Below are 24,028 nucleotides of genomic sequence, written 5' to 3' on the forward strand. Positions count from 1 at the left end.
CCCGTCTGCTTCCACTTCTGCCACCAGGACTCCAAATGTTTGGATTGTACTTAATCTGATGTGTTTTAAATGAATAAATTGTGAACTCATATAAACAAGCTGAAATGAATAGACAATCCAACTATATAAGGCTCAGATAAGGGTTAAAGCAAGAAATTACCAAGCTCAGGGACGCTAACCAAAGATCCCTTAAGGCCACATTATCAATTAACCCTTCAAATCAAATGTATTGATTATTTACCCCATGTTGGTCAGATTCTAATGTGAGGTTAAAATATCAACCCTGCCAGGATAATGTCTCCTGCTCTGAGCAGATATAATTAAAGTCACACAAATCATGGTTGCAATTTGGAACCTCTTTGTAATATTAACCACAATATTCTGGAAGTGATAAATAATACATGTAATGGATTTTTGTGGGAAAATCAATGATTGCAGAACTTGATCCAAAAGAAAGCAAAATACATTTATAGTTTGGCATGCCGTTTACTGTAGCTTTTACAACAAAGCAAGGGTCTGAACAGATCAGAACATTTCAAAGCCAATAACTCATACACATTCCAAAATTTCAAAAACAGTTTGGAAAGAATCTTTTGGCAGCAGTTATACAACATGCATCAGATATTCCATACTATTCAACAATTAAATAGAAAATACAGTTATCATATAGTCATTCATCATTCTCTCCAAAAGAAAAAAAATTCTATATAGAGAATGGAAACCAAATAAATCCTGCAGCCTTCTTTCCACTCAGGTGCAGCCAATGATTTTTGTTGAGATGAGCTTTACACCTGAATCATGAGCTTAGAAAAGTGATCCTGAAGTTCTTGAGTCTCTGGCACCCACAGCTTGGTGCTGGGTCTCATCTTAGGTTACCATGATTTCCAAGAAGAACCGTAAGTTCTTCTATACAATTTCTTGGGATGTGAATTCTTGAGGGAAATTTAAATTTGTGGTGTGGTCTTGGTCTCTGGAGGAAGCTTCAGAAAGTTTTCTTTAAGGTTAGAATTCCACTAAAAGCATTAAATATATAAATCAAATGCACAATATTGTCCCCAGGGACTTGGCTTGAGGAGGTATTTCTTTATTTTTACTCTCTCAAAGAGATTTTCCTGAGCATGATAACTATTTCTTCAACAACATATCGTCTGTCTTAAGGCAAGGCATCAGTGGATTTTTTTTATAATTTATAGCATAGTGTATAAAAAGGTAACTCCAAATGCTTGTACATTTGAAGAATAATTTGAACCTATTCTTAATATAAAAAAATAAGGAAAAATACTTCCAAAATATTTATCCATAAAAAGAATTTCAAAGATTACACTGTTGAACTTTACCTTTCTGATTAAACTACTTTTTAAGGTCTTGTAATACTACTGGAATGGTATGTGATTAAATCATTCTACCCACTGCTCACTCAGATCATTTGGAGTAGATGAGTGTGTAAGTTAAAAATGGTAAACTTCAGAATGACACCCTCCCCCCCCCAAAAAAAATGGCAATCTAGCTCTGAGTGAAATTAACTTAGGGCAACTCCTTTACCACTGTGAGATATACTTCTGCAGCCAGTATTAAAGTTCCCTCAGGAAAAGAAAAAGGATCTTTAAAAAAAAATGTATTAAAAGAATTTTAACCTGATGCCTGCTTTAAGTTTTAACTTAATTTTTAAATCTAATCATCCCTGAATGGGCGAAATATTTTGATTATATTTTTTACCCAATTCCTATTTGACCCAATTCCAACTGATTCCTTAATGAAACTGGACTACAACCATTAAACATAGGGTGCTTGAATATAATTTTATACCTGACTCCCCAAATTAATTTTGATAATCAGGCACTGGAAGATAAAAGCTATAAGTTATATTCTCTTGCATTCCTGATGTCTTCAGTCAGCTCCTTCCATCAGTTAGAATCTTGGTGAAATCTCTCTCACTTCTTCCAGCTTTGAAAGAACCCACTATAAGTAAAGAAATAAACGAAGATATATTCTTAATTTGTAATAAAAATCTTAAAAACATTTTGATGAGTTGATGGAAAAACTGTTTTTTTTTCCTTACCCAGTTGTGATCTGAATTTAACAAGCATTTTATTAATCTCCTACTTAATAGGCATGAAGACAATGGAAATATATAACAAAAACAAAATGGGCCCTGACCTCGAGAACTTATATTCTGCTGGAGGAAATGACACATATATAGGACCAGTAAATGAAAAATCTACAATGAGAAGTGGGATGTAAAGGACAAGCATGGCCTCCTTCTACTGAAGTGGCATGTCAGCTGAGCTTTGAGAGGCAGAGGAAGGATAATTATTCCAAGGACTGGGGAAAACTCTGGACAAAGGCAGGGAGAGGGGAGATGGAATGGTATGTGTGGCAAACCTGGAAAAGTGGTTTGGAGTTGCACTGTGAAGAACTTTAAAGGTCAGGAATATCAATATGGCTTCTACACAGAAGCTAGATTAGAGATGAAAGATATCAGAGGTAGGGAAACCAATTAAGAGGCTATTACATGAGTCAGTGAGAAATGATGGACTGAACTATGGTGGTGGCTTTGTGAGTCTTTCTTCTCCTAGTTCTGCATTTACACCAGAGGACTTCAACACACACATTGAATGGAACTCCTTCAAACCCAACTTCCGAACCCTTCAATGTGTTTATTTCCCACAGCCTATTCCTCCATCCTTCTCAACCTATGCTACAGACAAGAGGTTCATACTCTCCATCTTGCCATCACACATTCTAATGAAATCTGAAATTCCTTTATGAGGTCTTTTCTCATGCCTGACTGGGCTATGAGCCAGGAAGGGAGTCCACGTATCTATACTCACCTCTCTGACCATGGGTAGGCAGGCCATTTAACCTTTTGATGCCTTAGTTTCCTGACCTTTAAAATGATAGTGGTTAGACTAAATAGTCTTTAAAAATTTGTTGGTTTTTTTTTAGCTTGAAAAGTCTATGAACTCAAGAGATTAGGCAATGAGCACTCTAGTTATAACAGGACAAAATGGTAATACTAACTTTTATTTACACAAAGATATAAAGTTTACAAAGCATTTCAGTTTTTCTTTTTCTTTTTTTATTTTAGACTCAAACACCAGAACACAGAAAGCAAAAAGAGTCATAAACTTAAATACTGAAATGTAAATACAAGGACAAAGGAGGGGGAAAGCATGTCATGTGCATAGCAGAAAATAAAGAGAGGATTTAAAATATGTAGGGATACATTTAGAAGAAAGCCTGTATGACAAATACTATATGTTGGTCTGAGAGCTGTCTAGCTTTTCTTTGCTTCGTTTCTAAGTTTCCTTGTTTTCTGCTGTGTACTTTTTACTTTGTTTTACCCCCTTCTGCCCCTTCCAGAAGGCTATGATTAAGTACAAATACATTTATATATATATATATATATATATACATACACATGTACATAAATACATATATAGACACATACTTTCCCTAACACATTCTATTCCTGATCTTTGTTTTTATGTTGGTGTCTCTTATTTCTATCCATCCTGATTCCTCTAACTTTGCTTCTTCCTGCTACCTTGTCCTATTTACTTAGACTACCCCCCCAAAGGATTCCTCCCCTATCCTCTCATTCCCATACATTTAAATGCCTCTGTAACCTATTCCTTCACTCTCCCCTCTCAAGTCCCCTCTCTTATCCTCTCCCCCTGTGATCCCCTTCCTGTTTTATTTCTTCTAAATTTAGAAGACTTTTATACTCTTCTAAATATATATGTATTGCTCCCTATTACCAACGAAAGTCGGTTACTAGAACTACCAGCCCTCCTCCTCCATCTACTTCCTCTGTGCCGATTCTTCCTCTTGTACCTCATTTGTAGCGTTTTTCAGATTTTTAGCTGTTCCTAAATGGTTTTATTTTTAAAAGTCATATCATACTCAGATCTACCCCCACCCTTTGTTAAGAATAAAAGGTAAATGATCTGTCCTTCTTGAATTCCTTGTGATCAATCTTTAACAAAGTCCAAAAGTCTGACCGTTGATCAAATGTCCATTTTTTTTTCTTTTTGGAGGGTAACTGGAGTTAAGTGACTTGCCCAAAGTCACTTGGCTAGTTTTTGCGTTAAGTGTCTGAGGCCGGATCCAAGCCTAGGTCCGCCTGACTCCAGGGCCGGTGCTCTATTTTTTTTTTTCATTCAGGATTATGCTTAACTTAGCTGAAACCCCAGTTCTTTTGCTCTTCGATATATACTATTTCAAGATCTGTGGTCCTTAAGTGTCTCCACGGCTAGGTCCTGCATGATTCTGACTGTGGCACAGTCATATTTGTGGTTTTTTTCTTGTTGCTCATAATATTTTATCCTCGAGGTATAATATATTACACTTTAATATTTTATCCTATTTTATTTGAGAGCTTGGAATTTCCTGACCTACTCCACTATCTTCCCAGAATCCTCTCTCAGCATTTTCAAAAACCCTAAGAGGTAGGCACTTTTATCTCTATTTTACATCCAAGGAAACTGAAGTTCTTAATATTTTATCCTGGGAATTTTGGAATTAGACTATAATATTACTGTGAGTTTTCCTCATATGATTTATTTCAAGTGCTGATCAATGGATTTTTTTCTATTTCTACTCTCCCCCCCCATTCTAATGCTTTAGGATATTTTCCTCTAATTATTTCTTGTATTATTGTTTCAAGATTCTTTTTTTTTGTTCATAGCTTTCAGGTAATCTTATTATTCTTATGTTTTATCTTCTTGTTCTGTTCTCCAGATAAGTTGTTTTTCTTACAAGATGTTTCACTGTTTCTTCTATTTTTTCATTCTTTATATTTTTAAAATTATTTCTTGATCTCTCACAATTTCGCTTTGTCCTTGCCCAATTCTAATTTTCAAGGTGTCATTTCTTCCTTAAGATTCTGGATTTCCTTTTTTTAATTGGCTGACTTTCTTTTCATAATCTTGTTTTTCTTGGAATATATATATTTTAGATTTTTACACCATTTCTCTCATTTGATTTTTAAAGTCTTTTTAAAGTTCTATAAATTCTTTTTGGGCAGGTGACCATTTGACATTACTCTTTGGGGTAGAAGGTTTCTTTGCTTCAATATCCTCCTCTCAAGAGGAACTCTGGTCTTCTCTATTTCCATAATAACTTTCTATGGTTGGATTCTTTCTCTTCTGCCTTAGTGATAGCTTAATTTCTGTAATCACCTGAGGTATGGGGGATGGTGCCTCTTGCCCCAGATCTTTAGTTGTCCCCTCCAGCCTGGAACCAAAGCCAGACCTCCAGCTTTGTCTAAATGCCCACAGCCAGGGGCTTTCTACCCTACTGCTTCTGCACTCACCAGGCATGTCCTGGCTCCTCCCTACCCCCACTCTCTACTCTCCACAGCACAGCTGTGTCTGGTGTGCCTGGTCAGCAGAGGTTCCCTCGATTTTCCTGGCTCAGATGCCCAACTCCCCTCACTGTCCTGGAAGTAAAAGTTCCTGTGGTTGGGACCAAGGCAGCCTCCCAAACCAGCCAACCCCAGAGCTTGCCCCTTGTAGTTCAATGATTTCTTGTATTAGGGCATGGCCACTTTTTTAGCAGACCCTGGCCTGGAGGGTGTTTTTACTCTTTACAGGGACCAAAGCTGGTCCTGGGATTTTTCTTTTGATCTTCTCTATTTGCTCCAGGAGGACCTCTGTTGTGACACTCTTCTTATTTATTTTTACTGGCATTTTGTTCACCCTGAGGTGTTATTTCATTTCTTTTGTGGGGGAAAATCTCGAGAGCTTAGAATTTTCTGACCTACTCCGCTGTCTTCCCAGAATCCTCTCTCAGCATTTCATTTTAAAAAATTCTAAGAGGCAGGCACTTTTATCTCCCTTTTACATCTGAGGAAACCGAAGCTCTGTAGCATTAAGAGACTTCTTCAAGGTAACAAAGAACTGAATTATTAGTTTTCTGAGGTCTTAGAATTCCACATTCATTTTAATAGAGTATAAATGGAAATAATTAAACCACTATGTGACAGATGTGAAACTGTAGTACAGAGTAATAATCTTGAAAGTGTAACAAATAGTATGAAACATAAAACAAGCTGCTAGGAGGTCTGGTGAATAGAATGTTAGGCCTGGAGTAAAGAAGATCTGAGTTCAAATTTGAACTCGGGCATTTACTAGCTGTGTGACCTTGGGTAAATCACTTAACCTGTTTGCCTCAGCTTCCTCAACTGTAAAATGGGGATAATACTTCCCAGGTTTCTTATGAAATGAAAATGAGGCATTTGTAAAGAGCTTCTATGTCTAGCCCTATATAAATGCTAGCTATTATTAAAATCCCTTTTACTATCTCTAAGTACAGTCATAGTTGGAATGAACTTCAGAAGTTAGCTAATTCAACCTATACTCAATTAAAACCCCTTCAGCAACATCTCCAATAAATGATCTTTCAAGTTCTCCTTGAAAACCACGAGGGATGAGGGAAATCTACAGCTCCCTGAACTGAGACTTCCAGTATGTCTGCAGGCTCAAGGGGAAAGCTCTCACCAACATCTCACACCTCCCTGTCTCTAGGGTTTCACAAAAAAATCTCATTTGCTAAATACAATGGCATGGTCTCAGTCCTTACACTTGAACTCTCTGACACTGCTCCCCACTTCTTCCTCCCTTAGCCTTCAGTACATCCTTCTACCCTGGTTCTCCTCTATGCCTGACCGCTCCCTCTCAATCTTGTTTACTGGATCCATGTCCCACACCTTAACTGTGGGCTCTAGCCTAGGCCCTCTTTGCCTATCTTTCTACAGGCTTCCTCTTTCCTTACTGTATATCTCATCAGTTTCTAAGTCTCTCTCTACTCAAGAGGGCAACTTAGCTGGTTCAAGTTTTCACCACTTCTTGGACTCCTAACTGAATTCCCAACTTCAAGATCATTTAATCCACAAACATCTCCTACAGAGATGCCAAAACAATCTTCTTAAAGTACAAATCTTACCATCTCACTCTTCACATTAAGAATCTTTAGGTTACAGGTTCCCAATTAACTCTAGACTAAAATATACATGTCTCAGCTTAGCATTTTAAGCCTTTCACACTTTGACTCCAGGATACTTTTCAAGACATTTTATGTCTCAGCCAAACAGGCCTTTCATTTACTGAATTTAACATTCCCATCTCCATACCTTTGCATAGGATATTGTTCATGCCTGGAATGAACTCTATTATCACCTTCATTTCTTAACTTATTTCAAGGTTCAACACATGTGCCACTTCCTATGGGATGATTTTCCTGATGCCCTTGGTTGTTAGAGTTCTCTCCCTTTTTAATTATCTTGTATCTTCTATTACTCATCTGTTTACTTGTTTTCATTCCCTGGTACAACACAGGTTACATAAGAATAGGAAGTATTAAAAAAAACTTTTTTTGGTCTAAAATTTTGGGAGTCAATGAAGTCAAAGACGTGGATGAGATCATCATGGGGAACAAGATGGAGTAGGAAGAGAAGAGAATGGGGAGAGAGGAGCTGGAGACCACCCACCATGGGAAAAAGCCTTGACGAATGCTTAAAACATAGGAGGAATAGGATCAAAAACTGAGGAAAGGTCAGTGGATTCCGTCAGATTTCAATGCTAAATTGAAGAAACAATTTCATCAGCATATGGGCATGGCAGTTATAGCATGGAGTTACTGAGTGACTGGTGAGACAGTAAACAAGACCCCAGGAGTGAAGTGATTGGGCCAAGTCCCCACAGCCAGTTTGGAAGTGGGTAGGGCATTAAGACAACTCTGGAGTCAGAGCACAAGGATGAGAACCTTGCCTATGATGGTTATTACTGTGATGTTCTTGGTCAAGTCACTTAACCTCCCTTGGGCCTCAGGGTAAGTAACCCAGGTGGACTTGGAGGTCCCTTTCAGCTTTGGGTCTATGATCCGAGTGGAAGGGCTGGAAGCAGAACTGTACTCTCAACTCCAATTCTGCTTATGATGATAAGAATAATTATAATAACACCAACAACAATAAGATTTACATAGCACTTATAGGTTAATAAAGTGCTTCACATATGTTTTTTCATTTGATGCTCACAATAACCCTATGAAGTAAGTTCTTTTATTATCCCCCCCTGTACAGACAAGGGTAAAGGAAGTTAAGTGACTGACCAGGGTCACAGAAGGAGTAAATGCCTGAGGCAGGTTTCCAAATCAAATATTCTATTGACTGTGCCACCTGATTATTCAGTTAAATAAATATAATAAATTGAAAATACATGTGTGTAGTTTGTGGAAAATTACGTTTTATTTTATAAAAAGGTTTACTGTAACTTTTTGTACTAACTTAACAGGCTTATTGGATTCTCTCTTACATACAAAAATTCCAAATGTTCTTTAAACTCCAATGCTGTACCAGACTAGTCTAACCTAACTAAAAACAAGATCCATAACTAATCACAAAAAAGAACAATATTCTAGTTAACAAATACTGATGACTATACACATAAGGACAATCCACACAGATGTACTTTTTTTTAACTTTCTCATCATTAAAAAAAAAAGGAGGAGAAAATGTGACAGTTTCCAGGGCACATCATGGAGTCAAAGTCCTAAGTTCCAGTTCTGCCTCTGACACATATCACTATATGACAATAGGAACTTAACTTCTCAGTTCCCAGGCAACTCTCCAGGGTTACAATTTACAAACAAGCTGCCACTCTGCATTAAAGAACATTTCCACACCAGAAGGTCTCGTGCTGATCAAGGCAAATATTTACACTAAATTTAAAAAGAAAAAACAATACTTTTCCTAACCGTCAACATACAGACTGTATAGTTTTAAAGTTATAAGTTCATAATATGATAAAAATGACAATCCTACTCAAATTAATTTATTTATTCAGTGCCATACCAATCAAACTCCCAAAAATTATTTTATAGAGCAAGAAAAAAATAACAAAATTCATCTGGAAAAACAAATGGTCAAGCATATCAAAGGAATTAATGAAAAGAAATGCAAGGGAAGATGGCCTAGCCATAATGGATCTTAAATTATATTATAAAGCAGCAATTATCTAAACTATTCAGTACTGGTTAAGAAATACAGTGGTGCAATTGGGTATCTTACCCTACAAGAAAGTAGGGGGGAAGTGGATAAGAGGGGGGATGATAGAAGAGAGGGCAGATAGGGGGAGAAAGTAGTTAGAAGCACACATTTCTGAAAAGGGACTGGGTCAAAGTAGAAAATAGAATGAGTGGGAGGTGGGACAGGTTGGAAGGAAATATACTCAGTCTTTCACAGTATATGTACTATGGAAATGTTTTGCGTAACTACACATGTTCAACCTATACTGAATTGCTTATCTTCCCAGTGGGGGTAAGTAAGGAGGGAAGAAGAGAAAGAATCTGGAAATCAAAGTTTTAAAAACAAATGTTTAAAAAAATTGTTGTTTTCTTTTTTACATGCAACTGGGAAATAAGATATACAGGCATTGGGGTATAGAAATCCATCTTGCCCTACTAGAAAGTTAGAGGAGGAATGGGGAAGATATGAGAGAACAGACTGGGGGAAAGGGTATTCAGTAGGCTTACCATTTGGAGGTAGGGGTTTGAGGGAAGAAGGGGAGACAATTTGTAACTCAAAATCTTGTGAAAATGAATATTGAAAACTAAAAATAAATTCAAAATTGATTATTTTTTTAAAAAGAAATAGAGTGGTGAATCAATAGAACAGGTTAGGGTACATAAGACACAGTAGTCAATGACTATGGTAATCTACTGTTTGATAAAGCCAAAGATCCCAACTTCTGGGATAAGAACTTGCCATTTAACAAAAATTTCTGGGGATATGGGAAAATAGTATGGCAGAAACTAGGCATAGACCAACATCTTACACTGTTTACAAGATAAAGTCAAAATGGGTACATGGTTTAGCTATAAAGGCTGATATTATAAGCAAACTAGGAGAACAAGAAATTGTTTACCTGTGAGATTTATGAATAGAAGAATTTATGACCAAACAAGGGATAGAGAACATTATGAAATGCAAAATGGATGACTTTGATTACATTAAATTAAATTTAAATTTTTTCCACAAACTAAGTCAATGTGACAAAGATTATAGAAGGGAAGCAGAAAGCTGGGAAAAAAATTTTTACAACCATTTTCTCTGATAAAGGCCTCATTTCTAAAATATATAGAGAACTGAGTCAAATTTAAAAGAATACAAGTCATTCCCCAATTGATAAATGGTCATTAGATATCAAAAGGTAGTTTTCAGATGAAGAAATTAAAGCTATCCATAGTCATATGAAAAAACGTTCCAAATCACTGTTGATTAGAGGAATGTAAATCAAAACAACTCTGAGGTACCACATCACACCTATCAGACTGGCTAACATGACAAAATAGGAAAATGATGAATCTCCCTTTTCAGATCCTTTTTACTTTGTGTTATAGAAATTTATATTTGTACAGTAATCCTGCCTAAAGAAGTCTAAGTCTCTACTCTAATGATGTGAAAACAAAGGGATGGGCTTACCAAGGATCAGTAATAGTACTTATGACACTGGTAACTGGTTGGAACTCGTAAAGCTATTAGGTAGTCATATGTAGTTTTTGCTAAACTAAACAATTTTACAAAGTCTTAAAGTTGATTTTAAGTTAATAGTTCTAGTTAGCAAATACTCAAACACTGGAGATGTGGGAAAATTGGAACACCAATGCATTATTGGTGGAGTTGTGAACTGATCCAACCATTCTGGAGAGCAATTTGGAACTATGCCCAAAGGGCTATCAAACTGAGCATACTCTTTGACCAAGCAATACCACTTCTTTTTTTTTTTAAGCAATTGGGGTTAAGTAACTTGTTCAAGGTTACATGGCCAGTTATTTCTGGGTGTGGTGCTGAGTGTCTGAGCCTGGATTCGATCCCAAGGTCATCTGGACACTGGGGGCTGGTGTTCTTACTCGCTGAGCCACCTGGCTACCCCAGCAATACCACTTCTAGGTCTGGATTCCAAAGAGATGATAAAAATGGGGAAAGGACCCACATGTACAAAAATATTTATAGTAGCTCTTTTTGTGATGGCCAAGAACTGGAAACTGAGGAGATGCCTATCAATTGGTATATGAAAGTGACAAAATACTATTGTTTCATAAGAAATGATAAGCAGGAGGACTTCAGAAAAACCTGGAAAGATTTACATGAACTGATGCTGAGTGAGCAGAACCAAGAGAACACTGTATACAGTAACAGCCACATTGTGTGATGGCTAATAGACTTACCTCTTCTTAGCAACGCAAGGACCTAAGACAACTCCAGAAGACTCATGATGGAAAATGCTATCCAAATCCAGAAAAAGAACTATATAGTCTGAATGCAGATCAAAGCATACTATTTGCTCATTCTTTTTTTTATTGTATGTTTGTTCTTTCTCATGGCTCCTTTCATTGGTTCTATTTCTTCTTTACAACATGACTCATGTGAAGATATGTTTAAAATGAATGTGTATATAGAGCCTACATCAGATTGCATGCCTTCTTGGGGTGGAGAAAGGGGAAGAAAATTTGGAACTCAAAAATCTTATGGAAATGAATGTTGAAATACAAAAGTAAATAAATAAAATTTAAAAATGAAGTCAGAAGCTCATATCAATTTTAATGAAAGAGGTGACTGGATTTACCTGAGCATCTTCTGCAGTCTTAAAATTAATTATTTTCCCAAACTCTCTGGCGTGGAATACAGACTTCACACGTTCCTACAGACCAAATAAAGAAATTAATAAATATATAGAACAAACAAACTTTATGGGGAAAATTAGCATAAGAAAAACAATTTCATTGTTCTGTACTTCATATTAGAAATAATACTTTTGAACAACATTATAAGAAACAAATAGGATGGAAAATCAAGCACGTGCATATCAGTGAAAGCACACGATGACAAACGCAGTTCTACAATTCCTTAACCTAAGAAAAAGGTCCCTTTTCATTGCAAAAAATAACAAAGTAGGGAAGGAAGAAGCAGAGAGTGAAGGACAATATTTTTCTCTTTTTTTCCTAATTCATCAGACTTCCTTTCTGAATCAAGTCCAGAAATCATGGATGAGATCAGTACATCTCAAATCTATGTACATGATTCATACTGCCATGAAAGAACTGGCTCATGTGTTCAGCACTTTGAGAAAATCAAAACCCAATCACAGAGACTGCTAGATATGGTCTCTCTTTCTATCTCTCCTTTGGTCTCTCTCTCCCTTTACAGATCTTTTTTACTTTGTGTTATGGAATCCTGACTAAAGGAGCCTAATTCTCTACCCTAATGATGTGAAAACAAAGGGCTGGGTTTGCCAAGGATCAGTGATGGTACTTGGACACTGGCAACTGGTTGGAACTCGTAAACTTATTAGGTAGTCATATGCAGTTTTTGCTAACCTAAACAATTTTATAAAGTCTTAATAAAGTTGATTTTAAGTTAATAGTTCTAGTTAGCAAATACTCAAATATTAAGAGTTTAAACAGGACAAGGAAACTCTACATCATTATTTCTTTTGATCTCTTCTAGCATTCCATATATCTTTTAGTACAATTCCTTGTCCAGAATAGATAATAGTTGCTAAAAAGACCCAAATGATAAAAAGTCAACTTTATTTTCTAATTAATCTGTCCACTAACAAATATTCGATGAATGCCTACTGTAACCCACATTGTGCTAGCAATTAGAAAAATTCTAAGTACTTGTCAGCAAGGGCTTTATGATCTAGTTTTAAAGACCAATCACTAAGAATAGATAAGTTGTTTTAGACACAATGGTCTTTTCTTCTGTCCATTTTTGAAGGTTTCGGGGACAACACTGTGAAAGAAATGGACAGGGATAGGGATTAGACCTGTGATATCATTGATTAAAATAAGGAACTCAATTTAAGAAAGTACTCTATCCAAATATGGTTCAGTATCTTCTCTAAAGACCTGAGCAGTTAAGTGCCTTGCCCAGCATCACACAGCTAGCATATTCAAGAGGAAGATCTTAAACTCATATCTTCTGTCTCTAAGGCCATCTCTTTCTCCACTGCAACATATTACCTCTCACATATTAGAATAGATATAACAGAATAGAAGGGCATAAGAATAGCCCACTGGCTGCAACCTGAAAGGTATTCTATATGTAGTACCACGGAAAGTAACATCTGTTAAAAATGACCTATTTTCTGTTTGACAAAAGTATGTGGTCATATGCTAATTAGAAACTTACAAATATTAAACCAGATAAATGAAAACATCTTGGAAAATAAATAAATCTTAATGTTTTATCTTAACATTTTTATTCAATATACCTTGGCCTCAATACGCAATCTTCTTCCATGAACGATAAATGGCTCTTTGGTAAATTCATCAAAATTGTACTGCCACTCACAGGTCAGCTGCCCAAATGTTCCTTCTGTCACAAACAACACACCACTACCAAAAACAAAGAAAGTAATAATAGCTAGTGCAACAATAGTTAAAGGTTTGCAAAGAGTTTTTCAGATATCTTATTTTTTCCTGAAAACAATCTTTGAAGATATGTACTATTATTTTTTTTTTAAAAAAACCCATACCCAACAACCTGGAATTATTTGGACGTGCTTCACAAATAAAGTAATGGGGCAATTTTTTGTGCAACCAATTGTTATTCTCTATCTTTGAAGACTTCATATGTAACCAGAGCTTTGGAATTACTGTGTGTGCCACCAATATTCTAGGTATAACTAATTATAAGCCTTGTGGGAGAGAGAATTTCCTATCACAATGAGCACAGAACTAGAAAGACAATTCTAACCTCATTTCCAACAACTGGCATTCTTACAATCTCATATTCCTTAAATAGTGAAACTTAAGGGGATTTGATAAGGATCAATTAATACTTATAAGATCTTTTTTAAAGTCATACTCTGAATTACAATACTTATATAACTTCTTATATCTGAATTTCTTTCTCAACTTTCAAGATGAAAATCAAGAAAAATGCTTTCTCTGCAAAATAACTTCTCTGACCCCACCCCCCACAAATTATTTTCTTCTGCTTTAAGACAACAGTTGTCATTGCCTGCAGAGAGTTCACTAAGTGGAATGTGCTTTATTTTTGCCAGAGCAAAGGACTAAATTAAAGACACAGCTGGTTCCTCGTCACTGGCCAGGGTGAGGGAATAAAAGAGCTACCATTCAGCATGCATTATCCCATCCTCCATTACTTCACTTTGATCCTTCTCCTTCCTCTCACTGGGACAGAAAGGCAGAGGGATTAAGAGTTATCATCAGTCTCTCAATAAACCTTCAATTATGTGGAAAGGCATTCAATAATTTAACAACTCATACGCATATGTAGAAATATCTATGCATACACAGATATGTAAAGATGTGTTTATATGTTTGTATATGCATTTCTATATAGGTATGTGACTTATTAAATATATAAATGTAAAATAGACAAATATGAAAATATGTATGCATACATATACACACACGTGTATACACACATTCATACATATACACATCCCAATGTACTTTTCTTGCAAAACTCTTTTGGCAGATAATCTTTTCCATTCTACAGATAAGAAAATTGAGGCTCAGAATTTAAATGAGTTGTCCGGAGTCACAGAACAGGAAAATGGCAGATATAGGACTCATACTCATATCCACTGATTCCAAGTTCAGCACTCTTTCCATTGGACATTTAAATAGGGATAGAGCAGCTGTTTAGCACTTGTTCTCTTGAACCAAAGATGTATGTGTTATTGTTTTGTTGTTTGTTTTCAAAGAGGACCAAGGATATCATGGGGTGACGTCTTGATTTGCCCATGAATTGGATTGAACTGGCACAGAACTGCACAAAGGCATCAGCTTCACTCTCTCAGAGTCATCAAAGTCCAGTGGCAAGGCCAGGGCTGGGGAATCTGTAGCCTTAAGACCACATATAGACTTCTAAATTCTTAAGTGCAGCCTTTTGACTGAATCCAAATTTTATGAAACAAATCTAAAATTTGGATTCAGTTAAGAATTCAGAAGGCCACATGTGGCCTTAAGGCCCACAGGTTTCCCACCACTGGGCAAGACAAAAGTCAAGATGACAGGAGATGGCTCAGGATGTAGTGGATGACCTTGGTGTCTTTGATGTCTGACCAATCTCTAAACACTCCACAGGACTTGTTTCAGCCACCTTTGTGGCCACTGGAACAAACTGTTCTCATCTGCCCATTCCACTCAGGGAATTTTTCACATGCTTGAGGTGGACACCTCCTAAGTCAGACAGATCTGGGGCCTGCTGGTGACCATCAACCTGATTAAGCCCATCTGCCAAGACAATTCAGTGGGGTGTGGTCCCTGCACAGGCTACAGCTTCTTAGAATCACAGATGAAAATTGGATGGTAGGTAGACACCAAAGGTGGACAATAAGCCCTGAAAAGGGCTCAGAAATTTCTCACAACAGATGTACTAAGTCTTCTACATCCCATACACCCCAACACCTAGGTGGTATAGTACATAAAGTGTTAGATCTGGATTCAGGAAGACTTGAATTCAAATCCAGTCTCAGGCATCAGTGTATGTACTGTGCCTATGAATTAATGATAAGGTTTTACAAGTGATCGATGAGGCATATGCCTGCTGGTCTATAGTGTAAAATACTTTTATTTGTATATTTTTAGGCATGGGAAGAGAAGGTAGGGAAACCATACACAGCAACTTAATAGCAATGCATGTACCTCTTTCTTAAAATAAAAATAGCAATATGTCTACCTCTTTGTTAAAGGAAATCCAAATCTTATGCACATACAAAATCTCTGTATTTGCTCTTATAACTATATTTGATTTTGAACTCTCTTTATGTGTTTGTCATTGCATCTATACATACTTGTGTTCATAGCTGAATCTGTGTGCATTTATGTATTTGTATATCTATATGTATACACGACTATATATGAGGAAAGGTTTGGATGATAATTGGTTCTATTCATTGATAGCTCTTTGTAAGCCTGTTACTAAATTAGATAGCTAAATATTAAAACCAGTGAAAGTTACCTGCTGGTTATCATCAAGAAATCTGTTTTATTGACCATAACATGTGTAATATACTTGTTTTTGGCAAATCTTCCATTTTCTATCACCTAAAAATATAAAAGAGAAAAAAGGTTGATGCTATTCCTATTCTAATGTTATCTACAACTTACCCTCTTCTAGAAACTATGGGGGAAAATTCATGATCACGTTTCTGCAGCATTAAAGTCCACATTCGAAATTAAACATCAAGAGCAGTTAGCAATGTTGACTTAAATGTTATATCCACCTTTCTCAAAGCACCCACTTGTAAGGATCTGTTAGAGATAATCAATTTTAGCTAAGTGTGTATGTTTAACACATTCAGGCTTTAAAGGAAATCTACCAAATCTACTAAAATCTACTAAAAAATCTACTAAAACCTGTGAACCATAAACATAACCTTAATGCATCAGAGTTTAGATCAGACAAAATTGTTATTATTTGACAATCATGTTCATTTTTATTTTGCAGAATAAAATTAACATTTAATTCGGTCCACATGACAACACACACAAAATTCTATAAAAACATCATAATTTATTATGGTCCTCTGCTATTCCCTTGTAATTCCTTCTTATTTTAAATCACACTCATTCCTATACCAAACTTCACCTGCCCTTTACCCTTGAGAAGTACAGAAATGACAACAATTAATGAAATTGTTTCTTCATTGTTCATTCTACACCATTATTTCTTCCAGGTGTGAAGCTGTTTTCCAAAGTTATTAGGATTTGAAATGCTCATTCTTTAATAACCTTATCTTTTTCCTTTCTCATTATGATAAGAGTTACTTTTAGGCAGATTAAGTAAGTGTGACTAGAATTCTGTAAAGCAAAAACAAATGTATATAAAATGATGCCAACTTTGAAGATTTGGGGAGATAGCAAGGATGTTAAAGGTTTGGAAAACATGGCTAATGAGGAAATAGTAAAAGGAATTGGAATTATTTCACTCTGAGCAAAGAACACATAAGAATGATTTTATAATGAATATCAAATTTCTGGAAGACTCAGCACAAAGGTGGATGACTCTTCTGTATGGAGACTCCATAGTGGCTCTTTTTCACCTGAGATATAAGAAGAAATAATGGGAAAAGAGAAGTATAAGGGAAAGGAGCAAGTTACATGGAAGAACTTTCTAATAACAAGGTTGTAAGACACTGGAGTGGATTATCCAGGAACACTGGAGTGGATTATCCAGGAAAAATGGGAAAGCTTATAAGTCTTAAAAATATACAATCTATTTTTATTTGCTGAATATAACTTGGCTAGCAGACCTAATTCATTAAATCAAGGATGTGGTTTAAATATAAACCTCCCATTTCTACAAATACAGATTATACACTACGTTAAAAGATTATGTCTTTAAACAAATTACAACCTCTTAGTTCAATCCCCACATGTCTACACTCTCATTTTGCCTTTTAATGTACCTCACATTCAACTCAAGCATGGCAGTGGACCTAAATGTTAATTGAATCCTATTATACTACAGCAGCAAAGGAAAAGAATCAACAGCTTTTCCTCCCCATTTTCAGTCTCTTGAGACTAATTTGAACCAAATCCGAAGTATGACTGGAAGAAATTAAGCTAATTTCAAAAATCACACTGGTTTCTGGATATAAACACTGTCAAAATTATCCAGGAATAAACATATGGAATGTCTTCTAGACCCAAGTTTACAAAGCACTTAAAAGATAAGCAGAAGCCAAGAGACGATATAGTATGAACTGAAACAAATAGTATACTTGATTCCATGAAATATATCATCTGTTACTGAGGTTTTTGAGAATCATTCAAAGAAAACTCCTTATAGAACAATAATCCACTTAAATAATGAATTAATGGAAAAAACATGGCCAGGACTGAAAAGGAAAAGCTGCTTTCAAACTCAATGCACATGAAGCATAGCATAGATTTCACAATTCTGTCGCATTAACAGCTTTTGTTCCAATGCTATTATAACTCCTTCCCTATTTCTCTCATCTTTAACCTCCGTATATGCCTTCCTCAATCCATCATTACATCCTTCCCATTAAAAAAAATAATCTCATTCACACTTAAAGCTTAGGTGTTTTATTTCCCTTCCCATTTATTTATTTTTACTTGTCAAAGAATTTATAGATATAAGATCACACAGCTGGGTCAGAGTTTTAAAACCTGAAAGGAATCATTTAGTGCGATTTTTTTTTCTGATTTTAAAAAAGACATCCAAAGAAGCACTTCTAACATTAGCTTCTCACAATAATCCTGTAACACGCAGGCACTTTCATTCCCCGCCCCCCCCACCCCGCTTTACAGATACAAAAACTGACACAGTGAATTTAAATGGTTCTATAGCACATTTGAATTGGACTGCCAGTGCCACACAGTCATCATGATCACCTGGGAATCCTAACTCTCTATCCAGTATTGTATTCCCAACCCCAAATCTGTGCTATCTCCCCCTTTGATGAAATTCACTCCCTGGGCCTTTAATAACATTTGCACCTAGTGGCTGCTGATGTGAAGGCTAGGGCTCTTATAATCACAAGACATTCAATGCCTCAATCAACATGACGTTCATCTATTAAGTCTTATTCTCTTTATTCCAAGCTTGGTTCAGTTCAATTTCCTAGTCATCAAACTCCAACTATTTTAGATTATCAGTACCCCATTACTATTTGCTTGACTTGGCCACACTGCTTTCTGTTTCCCAAAGTGCTGTGTGGCATACCTTTATTAAAGTCAACTAAGCAATATCTTTAAATTTGAGATACATCTGAAAATAACTGATAATACTTTGAACTGTTATAAAACCAGGGTTAGAAATCACTACCCTGAGTCCTTAGGCAGTAACTAAGGACAACACGTAGACAAGTATTATCAGCACAAAATATTTTAATCCAAACTGTTTCATATTCCCTTCGTAGCCTTATTCTTATACTCCAGCACAGGTGGGGAAATTTTCTTTGCTTTATTCATCATGAATAAACATTACCTCCCAACAAACCTTTGGGAAATGTGTAAAAGTAATGAGCAATGTCACATATAACACACTGTACTTTTCACGTGTACTGGAATCTGTAGTCAGATAAATAATAAAGCCATGGTCACTGACAACAGGATACTCTCTGCCTTCAGAAAGATAAGTATATAAAAATAGCTCATTTAATGTAAACAAATCAACCAAATCATCACCTAAACATGGAAACTGATGGAAAGGAGCAAAGGAAATGAGAGGACAGCCTTTAGAACTAATCTTGGTTATTATCCAGACTTCATATGTATAGTGAAACATTTCCCTTAGAAATGATTGAGGGAATCAAAAAATATTTTCTGAATAATTCAAACTATCCAAATATTTGAGAAAAAAGACTCACACAACTGACTGCTAAAAGATCTAATCAACCAGAAATTATGATATAGCTAAGAGGTAAAGCCACTGGCATGAAATATTTCAGGTCTCAAACAATAAAATAAATAAAAACAATTAATTAACAATATAAAAATCATTTATGGAAAACTGCATTTAAGAAATTATTGTGCACATTTTAGAATATATAACAGACCCTCATTTGGGCTAAAATGGGATTTTTAAAGACACCAATTTGAGAGTATAAATGGGAAATAACAGGGAAAAAAACCTATTTCATCTAAATACAAGATATCAAGACTAAAAGCTAAAGATGACAGCCATAAAAAAAGAAATCAATAGACTATGAAAGAATGTCAAACTACAACAGATTTGCCAGCACAAGATAAACCCATAACCTTGAATGGGCATAGAAATAAGTTTAATCATAAGGAACCACTCACCATTTATGCTTACTTTGTGAAACAACAAATCCCAGAGAAGGGTAAAGCTATAATTGAAAATACTCCATATAGTCTAAGTAAGTGACTGCACTTAGTAGCAGAAAACATAAACCTTTTTTTTTTTTTTTAAAAAAAACACCAATGAACTTTTCCAGTCACTTAAGAAACAACTGAATCCAAATTAGGCCAGAACAGTCTTTTCTTCCTCAAATGACATCTAACTGAATAGCCTCTTCTTCCTAAAGTCACCTGATAAGGTAAATGTTTCAGTGGTTCATATCAACTTTGAGATTAATCTCAGATTACAGTAATAAATGCTTGAATTCAACTAGGTTTCTTTGATCAATTATAATAAAACTTTGCTAATTTAAATTCTTTCCACATCTGGTCTGCAACTTTGGCCATCAACAGAAGCAGGAGTTGCAGGGGCACGTCAGGCATTTACTTGAGCAGAAAATAAAAGTAGGAGTGTTTAAAAAGATATGAATAATAAGTAGTTAAGTGCTCAGAACAAGCCTTTGGAGGATCCCTAAACTACAGCTGGTTTGCATGCAAGAAATTATGTTCTTGGCCACACAGGCTAAAGTCCCTGAATCCAAAGATAGCAGGTAACAACTAATTATTTTATGGTCATAGTATCTACTAAAAGGGAAAAACTTAGTTTATTATAAATGCTTAAGTTGTATTAACTGCATTTCTTTTACAACAGTCTATAATTCATAGCAATCCAACATCAGAAGGCTTTTAATGTATCCAAAAGAAAACCACGTGTGTGTAAATAGAATGTGCTGTTTTATCCAAACATAAGAGACGAAACTGGTAGTACCGCTCCTCCTTAAAAAATGTGAACTATCAATGCTGAAGTCCAGGGGTGATGGGAACCTCAAAAACCAAGAGCAAATTATGTGGGTGCTGCTTTAAATGAATTCAACCCAAACCTTTCAGTCACAGACAAGGTTTAGTAAAGCACCTGTTGGGGTGGACAAGATTTTTTTTTTAATTTATTAATTTGTTTGTTTCCTTTTAGTTTACAGGATTCAATTCCACAATTCCTTGAATTTCACATTTTGTCCCCCTCCTTCCCCTCCCCCTCCCCCATGGTGTCTTATAATCAAGTATAGGATCTGTAAATACTTTCACATTATACAATGGTCAGGTTATAAGGATGGATTGTACCAGCTGGAATGAAAAATGGTAAAGAGGACATAAAATCAAATAAGAGAACAAAAAAGATCAGGTATTTTGCTTCCACCTGGATATAAATTTAGTTCTTTCTAGTTCTTTCTCTGGATGCACGTTTTTCTCTCCATCATGCGTCTTTTGGGGTTGACTTATATCCCTGCATTGTTGAGAAGAGTCCAGTCTATCAAAGTTGGTCATCACACATACGTTGTGTCTGTAATTGTGTACAAATTCCTCCTGGTTCTACTCTTCTCACTCAGCATCAGTTCTTTTAAGCCTCTCCAGGTAAATATGAAGACCGCCTGCTCCCCGTTTCTTATAGCGCAATAATATTCCATAACATGCATATACCACAACTTGTTCAGCCATTCCCCAATTGATGGACACCCCCTTAATTTCCAATTTTTTGCCACAACAAAAAGAGCTGCTATAAACATTTTTGTACATATGGGTCTTTCTCCCATTTCTATGATCTCTTTGGGATATAACCCTAGGAGTGGTATTGCTGGATCAAAGGGTATGAAAGTATTTATAGCCCTTTGGGCATAGTTCCAGATTGCTTTCCAGAAAGGCTGGATCAGTTCACAATTCCACCAACAATGCATTAGTGTTCCAGTTTGCCCACATCCTCTCCAGCATTTGTCATTTTCCTGTTTTGTCATCTTAGCCAATCTAACTGGTGAGATGTGATACCTCAGAGTTGTTTTGATTTGCATTTCTCTAATCAATAGTGAATTAGAACATTTCTTCATGTGCTTATAGATAGCTTTAATTTCTTTCTCTGAAAACTGCCTGTTCATATCCTTTGACCACTTATCAATTGGGGAATGACTTCTATTCTTATAAATTTGACTCAGTTCTCTGTATATTTTAGAGATGAGTCCTTTGTCAGACATAGGTTGTAAAGATTCTTTCCCAATTTCCCACCTCCCTCCTAATCTTGGTTACATTGGCTTTATTTGTACAGAAACTTTTCAATTTCATGTAGTCAAAATTATCCATTTTACATTTTATAATGTTCTCTAATTCCTGTTTTGTCGTAAAGTCATTCCCTCTCCACAAGTCTGATAGGTAAACTATTCCTTGTTTTAGCAGACTGCTTACAGTATCAACCTTTATACCTAGATCATGAACCCACTTAGACTTGATTTTGGTATATGGTGTTAGATAATGGTCTATGTCCAGTTTCTGCCATACTATATTCCAGTTTTCCCAGCAGTTTTTGTCAAATAGTGAGTTCTTATCCCAAAAACCAGGGTCTGGGGGTTTATCAAACAATACATTACTGTAGTCGTTGACTTCTGAATCTCGTGTGCCTAATCTATTCCATTGATCCACTCCTCTATTTCTAAGCCAGTACCAAGTAGTTTTGATGACTGCTGCTTTATAGTACAGATTGAAATCTGGTAAAGCTAGTCCACCTTCCCTAGCATTTTTTTTCATTAATTCCCTTGATATTCTGGACCGTTTATTCTTCCAGATGAATTTTGTTACTATTTTTTCTAGCTCTATAAAGTAGTTTTTTGGTAAATTAATTGGTATGGCACTAAATATATAATTTAATTTAGGTAAAATTGTCATTTTTATTATATTAGCTCGACCCAGCCATGAGCAATTGATACTTTTCCAATTAGTTAGATCTTATTTTATTTGTGTGAAAAGTGTTTTGTAGTTATGATCATACAGGTCCTGGGTTTGTTTTGGCAGGTAGATTCCCAAATATTTTATAATGTCTACAGTAACTTTAATGGGATTTCTCTTTCTACTTCTTGCTGTTGAGTTTCATTGGAAATATATAGGAATGCCGAGGATTTATGTGGATTTATTTTATATCCTGCAACTTTGCCAAATTTATTTATTGTCTCAAGCAGTTTTTTACTTGATTCTCTAATATATCATCATATCATCTGCGAAGAGTGATAGCTTGGTCTCTTCTTTGCTTAACTTGATTCCTTTGATTTCTTTTTCTTCTCTAATTGCTACTGCTAACATTTCTAGTACCAGATTGAATAAGAGGGGTGATAGTGGACACCCTTGTTTCACCCCTGATCTTATGGGAAATGCTTCCAGCTTCTCCCCATTACATATAATACTTGCTGATGGCTTTAAATAGATGCTACCTATTATTTTAAGGAAGGCTCCATTTATTCCTATACTTTCTAATGTTTTTAATAGGAATGGATGTTGTATTTTGTCAAAAGCCTTTTCTGCATCTATTGAGATGATCATGTCGTTTCTGCTAGTTTTATTGTTGATATGCTCAATTATACTGATGGTTTTCCTAATATTAAACCATCCTTGCATTCCTGGAATAAATCCTACCTGATCAAAGTGTATTATTCTTGAGATAAGTTGCTGTAGTCTTTTGGCTAGTATTTTATTTAGAATTTTTGCATCTATATTCATGAGGGAGATTGGTCTATAATTTTCTTTCTCTGTTTTATCTCTTCCTGATTTAGGTATCAGTACCATATTTGTGTCATAAAAAGAATGTGGTAGGACTCCTTCTTCACTAATTTTCCCAAATAATTTGTAGAGTATTGGAATCAATTGTTCTTTAAATGTTTGATAGAATTCACTAGTGAATCCATCTGGCCCTGGAGATTTTTTCCTAGGGAGGTGACTGATGGCTTGTTCAATTTCTTTTTCTGAGATGGGATTATTTAAGTAATCTACTTCCTCCTCAGTTAATCTGGGCAACTTGTATGTTTCTAAATATTCATCCATTTCCCTAAGATTGTCAAATTTATGTGCATACAATTGAGAAAAATAATTCCTAATTATTGTTTTGATTTCCTCTTCATTGGAGGTAGATTCACCCTTTTCATTTTTGATACTCATAATTTGGTTTTCTTTTTTCTTCTTTTTTTTATCATATTGACTAAGGGTCTATCAATTTTGTTGGTTTTTTCATAAAACCAGCTCTTGGTTTTATTTATTAGTTCAATAGTTTTCTTAATTTCGATTTTATTAATCTCTCCTTTAGTCTTCAATATTTCTAGTTTAGTATTTAATTGGGGATTTTGAATTT

At 35.6% G+C, this 24,028-nt stretch overlaps 1 protein-coding gene across 2 annotated transcripts in view; it reads right to left on the reverse strand.

Moving 5' to 3' along the window:
* Positions 1–466: 466 nt before the first annotated feature.
* Positions 467–24,028, reverse strand: part of VPS13A (vacuolar protein sorting 13 homolog A) — a 308,176-nt gene continuing 284,614 nt past the window's right edge. For both annotated transcript variants that reach the window (XM_069105632.1, XM_069105621.1), the window contains 4 exons: positions 16,001–16,086; positions 13,278–13,401; positions 11,628–11,702; positions 467–1,959 (listed from right to left, as the gene is read on the reverse strand). In XM_069105632.1, the coding sequence (XP_068961733.1) occupies positions 1,909–1,959; positions 11,628–11,702; positions 13,278–13,401; positions 16,001–16,086 (336 nt within the window). In that variant the 3' untranslated portion in view covers positions 467–1,908. The remainder of the gene's footprint in view (positions 1,960–11,627; positions 11,703–13,277; positions 13,402–16,000; positions 16,087–24,028) is intronic.

This window comes from Petaurus breviceps, unplaced genomic scaffold, assembly GCF_028583685.1.
Source record: "Petaurus breviceps papuanus isolate PSGF00001 unplaced genomic scaffold, PetGlider_PUasm1.0 138, whole genome shotgun sequence".
Taxonomy (NCBI): Eukaryota; Metazoa; Chordata; class Mammalia; order Diprotodontia; family Petauridae; genus Petaurus; species Petaurus breviceps.